The sequence below is a fragment of the Nuphar pumila genome, chromosome 5 (assembly GCF_984573655.1).
Source record: "Nuphar pumila chromosome 5, dmNupPumi1.hap1.1, whole genome shotgun sequence".
NCBI lineage: Eukaryota > Viridiplantae > Streptophyta > Magnoliopsida > Nymphaeales > Nymphaeaceae > Nuphar > Nuphar pumila.
The window spans coordinates 59,066,263-59,073,936 of record NC_143253.1 but is presented as its reverse complement, the minus strand read 5'-3'; the positions used below and the strand labels follow the sequence as shown (position 1 = coordinate 59,073,936).

Sequence of the window (7,674 nt, the reverse complement as noted above, 5' to 3'; positions counted from 1 at the left end):
AAATCACTGCCGAAGAAAAAGAAGAGATTGAAGGTAAGTAGGAACATATTCAGTAAGTAGGAACTTACTTCCAAGGAACATCACCCACAAGCATCCAATCACCATCTTTATCTTCGTAAGTAGGAACATATTCAGTACCATTCATACGATCCATCAGCTTGCTCTCTCCCAAGTAGTTACCTGCAACCATGTGCCAACAGGCATATCAGACATCACTTGTCAAAATACATATAAAACACTCGAGTCAGGTCGGATATCTGAGAAAAAAAAACAGATCAGTTTGGGTACTTGGCAAAATCACAACCCAAACCCGATCTGCATATTGCCCAGGTTGGGTTCGAGTTGACTTGAATGCTATTCCGGTCAGCGCCTTTTTGCCCATGCCCAAATATTCGGGTTGGGATTGGATCATATGCACGATACAAACCGACTCATTGACAGCCCTAGATGTAGGTCTCGTGTCAATTTTTTTTGGTATATTCTTTTTTTACATTTTATTAAAAAATAGGTGATTCAAGCTTGCAGCATATCTGCCAATGCAATGCGTATTGGTCGATACAGGGCCGATAGTTTCGATACTGATAACATTTTTTTAGACAGAGAAAGCTGGGGTTAGGCAGACCCGTACCAGAATACAACCATACCAACTTGAATCGTCCGTCCCAACACAAGGCGGGCACTGCTCTTGCCACACAAGCGAAGCCCCCATCGGTGACTCTTCATTATCTTACCCACGCCATGAATGATGATTTGCAAGAGCGATTGGCTGCCAAATTTATCATTTTAAATTTGCTTTTGCTTTTGGGATTGATTTGATGGCCCATATGAGAGAAAAACAGATACTGTTAGAATTATGACTGAGCGTTAGCATACAAATGTCATTGGTGGGAGTTGGGTTTCAGTCATTATCCATTTTTGCAGGCCTCTTAAATCTTATGATGAAAGTTGTTTTGATCAAATCTGACTTTATAGATAGATTCAGCGTGGACGATTCAGTAATAATCGCCCTTGGATTGCATTTGTTGTTTGTCAACATTTAATTTTTCTAATAACAAAATAAAAATCCTTCAAATAACCAAAAAAAATCCTTCACACAGATGTGTATAAAGATAAGGATGACTTGAGGGCTGATTGAAAACGATTTTGATTGGTTGGCACAAGGAAAGGGAATCGAAAAAGTAGTATTTTTTTTTTCATTTTCTTTTTTTTTTTCAGCAGAGAAAGCTGGGTTAGTTGGACCCTACCATTATACAACCACATACCATTGGGATTCTACAAAGTGAGGTTCAAACAGTAGGTTTTTACATAGATGGCCCTCAAATTTTTTTTTTGATGAAGTTCACTTCCTAGATGAACGGCATCATCTAAGGATAAATGTACGACTGAGAATTGACCAAAGTGAGGTGCTTTTGATAGGTGTTGGGTGTCGTTCGTTTCCATGATGAGCGACGCTGCTTGGACCTGATACTCACTCGGGAGTAGTAAGGAAGCGTGCGCACTTGAGTAAAGACACCACCATTTGTGATCCACTCTCTTTGTTTTTTCACCTTCCGAGAGAGAGAGAGAGAGAGAGAGAGAGAGAGAGAGCATAAATAATTCCTCAACTCCAAAACTTTTGCTGGGACAAGTTAAAGGGGATCCTTCTTTGAAAAAAAAAAAAGTTGAAGGGGATCCTTCTTTGAAAAAAAAAAAAAAGTTGAAGGGGATCCTACAATGGGTAGACCACATGCTTTAGTCATCCCACTTCCTGCGCAAGGCCACGTCGCACCTCTCATGGAGCTCTCGCATCACCTAGCAAGCCATGGCGTTCTTGTCACCTTCGTTAACACCGAGTTCATACATGCACGAGTGATGGCAGCGTTGCCTGAAAACTTTGTCAGTGACTCTGGTGGAAGAATCCGCTTGGTGACCATCCCTGATGGCTTAGCCCATGATGATGATCACACGGACTTCCGTAGGTTGTGCGACGCGATGCAGCGTACGATGCCAAGTTTCCTGGAGGAGATCATAGTGAAGATCAATGAGAAGGAAGATGAGAAGATTACATTTGTAATTGCTGATGGGGTCATGGCGTGGCTTCTGGATGTCGCCAAGAAGCTCAACCTTGGGAAAGCTGCCTTCTGGCCAACCTCAGCCTGGCTACTAGCCATCGTCTTCAACATCCCCATGCTAATCTCCACTGGAGTCATAGATCAAAACGGTAAGTCCGTAAGCTATCGATCGATCACAGAGACCCACGAGGGCGGATCAGGTGAAATCCCATTGTGCTGCTACACATGGTCGCCCTCCATCTTTGGCTGACAGCCTGTCAGTTGTGGTGCCCAACAGCAGAGCGGCACACTCAAAGTGAAAATTTGCGACAAATTTTTTTCGTCGTTATTTTGTAACGGATTAGCGATGACAGTTTTTTGTCGCTAATTCTCAATACAGGAAAAACATTTTAGTGATGGATTAAGGACGAAAAAATTCCCTCACTAAATCTGTCGCTAATTTTCGATTTAAACCGACCCATCTAGAGTGCAAAATTTTCTCTCTTTCCCCGTTCAAAATTTAAACTGACCTCTCTGACGCTCGATTTAAACCGACTTCTTCATGGAGGGCGCAAAGCAGTTCGCTGCGGCCGGGTTAACGCCATCGTCGACGAGGTCATTGACGCTGTAAAGGTTCTTCCGGTGGCCATTTTCTCGACCATCGTCGGCGAAGCATATCAAGGCATCCCTGGCCAAGTGGCAGGGAAAAGGGAAGCAAAAAAGCGGAAGGGATGATATCAGAGAACGACGACGAGGCAGAGCGGCCGCTGGACAAAAGTTTCACGGAGGACGACAAGGCTGATATCGGAGGACGGCGATGCCGGAGAGCACGCCGGTTCTATGCAGAAGACCCCGCAGTGGCTGGCCGGTCCGCTCGGGTCTAAGACCTTGAGCAATGCCTGTCGGGTGTGGTACAAGTCCGGCTTATTGCTGTCGGAATACCACTCGACAGGGAGCATTTTTTTTTAAAAAAAAAATTTAGTGACGGATAATGTCCGTCGCAAAACAAAATTTGTGCTCCTTATTTAGCGACAGACTAATGACGGATCATGTCCATCGCTAATCTGTCGCAAATTAGCGAAAGAAATAACGACAGATAAGTTTTGTCACTAATTAACAACAAAAAATTTATGATGGGTGCTATCCATCGCTAATTCATCACTAAACAGTTTAGCGATGAATTAGCGATGGATATCGTCTGTCACAAATCCACGATTTTCTTGTAGTGGATTGCACCTCATCTGTCGTCAAAATCCATCGATATATGGGTAAGGGGGTGTGGCCCACCCTTTGATTCACCAATAGTGTAAAATTCTCCCAAAGCCTTATACTATAAGAAATCTGTCGATTAGCGACAGTCGCAATCCGTCGTCAATTCATTGTTGTTTAGTTTAGCGATGGATAACTTTTATCACAATTTTTTAATAGCTAATTAGTGACAAACACTTTTTGTCGTTAGTTCCGTTCCTAATTTGCAATGAATTAACGAATACCATGATTTGTCGCAAGGCCGTCGTTAGTATGAAGAGATTTGGTTTTGCGATATACGAATCTGTTGTTGATTCTATCACTATTGTAGCGACGGAATTGCAATGGATTAAAATTCATCGCAAAACATCGGCCGATTCACTTTTGCGACGGATAAATATCTGTCTCTAATCCATCGCTAAATTAAAGAACGATACTAATTAATGACGGATAATATCCATCGCTAATCCATCGCAAATCCATCGCAAATAATAATAAAAAATTTAAAAATTTTATTTAAAATATAAATATCGAGAAAAAATTTCATGAAATGTTGGTTCCGGTGGAGATCCCTTGGATCTCAAATCTGAGTTCATGAAATGCAGCCTAAAAGAACACGCCTAATTCCCTTTTGATTTATTTTTCTTTCTTCCTATATAAGGAGCCTAAATCATTCCTGTTTGGAATCTAAGAACTGAGATAGGAGTTGATGCATTGATTTGGCAAAAAGTTGGTCAAAGTGGCTGTTTGAAAGCTGGTAGCTGGGATGAGAGTTAATGCATTTAGGATACTAAGTGGCATTGTATTTACACTAAAGCATGGAATTAACAGCTACCACCTGAAATGCCAGTTCCCATCTCAGCTACTACTTTCTAAACAGGGCCATATCAACGTTAATGAGCTTGATTTTGAGTCGGTTTAGACACTGCTGAATATCCCAATGTTATGACCTTCAAAGTTTGTACCAGTCTTCGCTGAATGTCAATGACAATTTATGGAACCATTCTTTTGGTGGAGTCAGGTTTTCAAAAGGACGACAAATTGATCCATCTGTCTGAGAGAGTGCCAGACATGAACCCAGCTCACCTATGCTGGGTTTCCTTTGGAGACACCAAACAACAGGAGAGCTTATTCAAGTACCTCTCGAAGTGCGTTGATGCAATGGAAGGCCTAGATCACATACTCTGCAACTCATTTCCAGAACTCAAGTTGTCGGCGTTCGAGATCATCGGAAATGTTGTACCAGTAGGCCCTCTTGTCTCAGCTAACCACCCCAAGCACCAACCATCCTCGTTTTGGCAAGAAGACTTGAGTTGCCTTGACTGGCTCGATCGACACCCAGCTGGGTCAGTCATCTACGTCTCATTGGGGAGCACCACAATGCTCAATCAACGCCAAATTGATTGGCTCTCACTTGGGCTCGAGCTCACTGGCAAACCATTCCTTTGGGTTTCAAGACCAACCCTCATGAACCAGTCTGCTGCAGTGTACCCAGATGGGTTCCTGGACCGTGTGGCCGAGCGCGGGCACATTGTGGGGTGGTGCCCACAAAAGGAAGTTCTCTCACACGCATCTATAGCTTCTTTCTTAACTCATTGTGGCTGGAACTCCACCATCGAAGGGCTAAGCAATGGAGTCCCCTTGTTGTGTTGGCCTTACTTTGCAGACCAGTTTCAAAACCAGACCTACGTAGTTGAGCATTGGAAAGTAGGGCTGGAATTGCAGAAGGACAATGATGGAATTGTCAGAAAAGAAGAAATCAAGGAGAAATTGGTAGAATTGATGAACGATGACGGAATAAGGGAAAGGGTTTTGGAGTTGAGAAACAAGGAGTGGAAGGCTCTGATTAAGGGTGGTGTTTGTTTTAAGAATCTTGAAACTTTTGTCAACACCATGAAGGGGGAACCGATAATTTAGAGAGGATTGTTATTTTGAAAATTTGAGAAACATTTTCTTGAGTCATAATGTCTTATTTCAACCAATAAGAAATTGTCGTTTTACTGTTCAAACTTTGCTGGGGATGTCTCTCTTTCGGGCTTTATGTCACGTCGTTACTCACAACAAATTCAAAAGGACAAAGTGCTTTTCATTTGAAACTTTCTAAGGCATTTTATTTACCTTTCCTTAGATAGCTTTTTCTCTCTTTGTTTATATAATAAACAAAGTGCGATATAGTCAGTGAAAACATGTTGAATTTAAGCCATGGCAGAGCTACCGCTTTTTCTATATAGAAATAAGAGTAGCTCCTAAAGAGTCATAAACCGTCCTACACAGCTTCAGAGGGACAAAGTGCTTTTCATTTGAAACTTTCTCTCTCTTAATTAATGAGATTTTATTTGCCGTACCTTATCCTTTCTTTCTTTTCTTTTTCTTATAATAAAGCTGGGGTGGCACAAATCCCTACACAATCTCTCATTTAAATCGGGTATAGTAAGTGAAAACGTTGAATTTGAGCCAGAGATCATCGACATGGACCTACATTAAATTTTTAAAATAGTTGATCCACATAAAAATAAACTTGCATAGCCTTTATGTTTTTATTTATTTATTAATGCGCCAAAACCATGGGCTTCTTTTCGAGGACAGAACACTGGAAACTGGTTAACAATCTAACTGAGGTATTCAACAACATTGGAAACATGGTGACAAATATAGCCATATTTCTGAAAATCTCATGAAAAAAATACGGCATAAACCGTAGAAGTTTTAAACGGTTAAATCTAGTGAGATTTTTTTGTGACAATTTCTCACGATATTATCAAAAGATTTACTAAATCTCACTATAATATCATGATATGTTTATCGTAACTTCTTTTTTTTTTACGGTTCTTTCAAGTTTCAAAACCCTTGAAACCGTAAGTCCCCTGAGAGGTGTATATGTAACAAGGGATTGTTTTGGGCATCACTGTGCATCTCTCTGTTTTGGGCATCACTGTGCATTTGTTGTTGTTGGCCGATGCAGCTCTCTTTTTGGGCATCATTGTGCATCTCTCTGTTTTTTGGCATCATTGTGCAGCCTTGGCACATTAAGGTGATATTACAACTGGCCACGTTTGTATGACCAACATCAGTAAGACTCATAGAATCTTCAATGGAATTTGACATCAGTATTCTGTTTCGTTTATACTCTGCTGTTTCTGTGACCAAATTCATGAACAATTACGAAAACTAAATAATTTCTTCAGTAATCGCACATTAGAAAGTGCACTCTTACCTCCCCCATCAAAATTAACACTTGTGAGACACTGAAAAGACAAAAAAGTAAAGAAAAGCAACGAATCCATAGGCTCTTACATTTTTCAGCTATGGATGTACAAGTTGGTAACCCGTCCATAGTTTAACTTTATTAAGTTTGATTCAATTACACTAAACCATTTTGAAAATTTGAGAATTTGCACCATATAAAGCAAATAGCAACCATGGTCACAGAAGACAACATTCTCTCTCTCTTGATGATGCTATTGAGAAGCAAGAAAGGATCACGATCACAGAAGGAACTTGATATTTTCATATGCTCTTCATGTTCCCCAAACATATATATTTTATCTGCATCAACATGCATCTTACTAGCTGAGAATTCATACTGGGTTAACAATCTCAAACTCTTTCTAATTCCATGCATTGTTTAGGTGATTTTCTTGTTTAATTTACAGGGAACCTAGGAACGCGTTGCAATTCCTCTAGTGCTTTTCTATGAAAAATAATGTTCCAATGTGCAGCTTGGTATACCTTTGAAGCAAGTTTATGTACAGTAGTAGTTGTCCTGATGTACATTTGTTAACAAATCCTAGCTTTTGCTGAATATGGTGAAATATCATTTTGTATCCTTATGGTTTCTTTGTTTTGAAAATCCTTACTTTGTGCCAAATGAAGGGGAAAGTATGTGCTACATTTCCAGGGCATCCAATTTAGCCCAAGTACCATTGTATGTTGACAATCACATTTCAGATGAACATGCAAAAGCAAAAGTGGATAAACATTATCAACATAATTCATCACATATGAGAACCAATGGCTTGATAGAACAGGTTTTTGAAAATTCAACGAAAGGAGAATTAAAATTTAAGAAAGGCTTCAACATTAGTAATTCAAGCATCAAGTTCCACATTTTTGAACAACCAAAACATAGCCTAAAACATTGTCTTCAAGAGCACAAGATGTAAAAGCTATAGAACATTTCGAGAATAATAGGAAAATAATGTGAAAAAACTCTCAAATGTCAGCTTCAAACAAATTTATCAACAAATTTTAAATAAAAATAATTCAAAATATGCAATTAAATTATGGGAAAAAAGTAAAGGAAAATATTATGCAGATAAATAACTAAAATGAATCAAAATAAAAACTGAAATCCTTTCAATTATTTGAATTTGTAGAGTTTCCTTTATTTCTTACC

At 39.7% G+C, this 7,674-nt stretch overlaps 1 protein-coding gene and 1 pseudogene across 1 annotated transcript; both read left to right on the top strand.

Moving 5' to 3' along the window:
- The first annotated feature begins 1,713 nt into the window (after nt 1-1,713).
- Nucleotides 1,714-2,765, top strand: LOC149837668 (UDP-glycosyltransferase 83A1-like). The gene is made up of 2 exons (XM_090008090.1): nt 1,714-2,200; nt 2,599-2,765. The coding sequence occupies exons 1-2, from the start codon at nt 1,714-1,716 to the stop codon at nt 2,763-2,765; spliced, it is 654 nt and encodes a 217-aa protein (XP_089864216.1).
- Nucleotides 2,766-4,256: 1,491 nt separating this feature from the next.
- On the top strand, nt 4,257-5,195 carry LOC149837667 (UDP-glycosyltransferase 83A1 pseudogene; annotated as a pseudogene).
- Nucleotides 5,196-7,674: the final 2,479 nt, after the last annotated feature.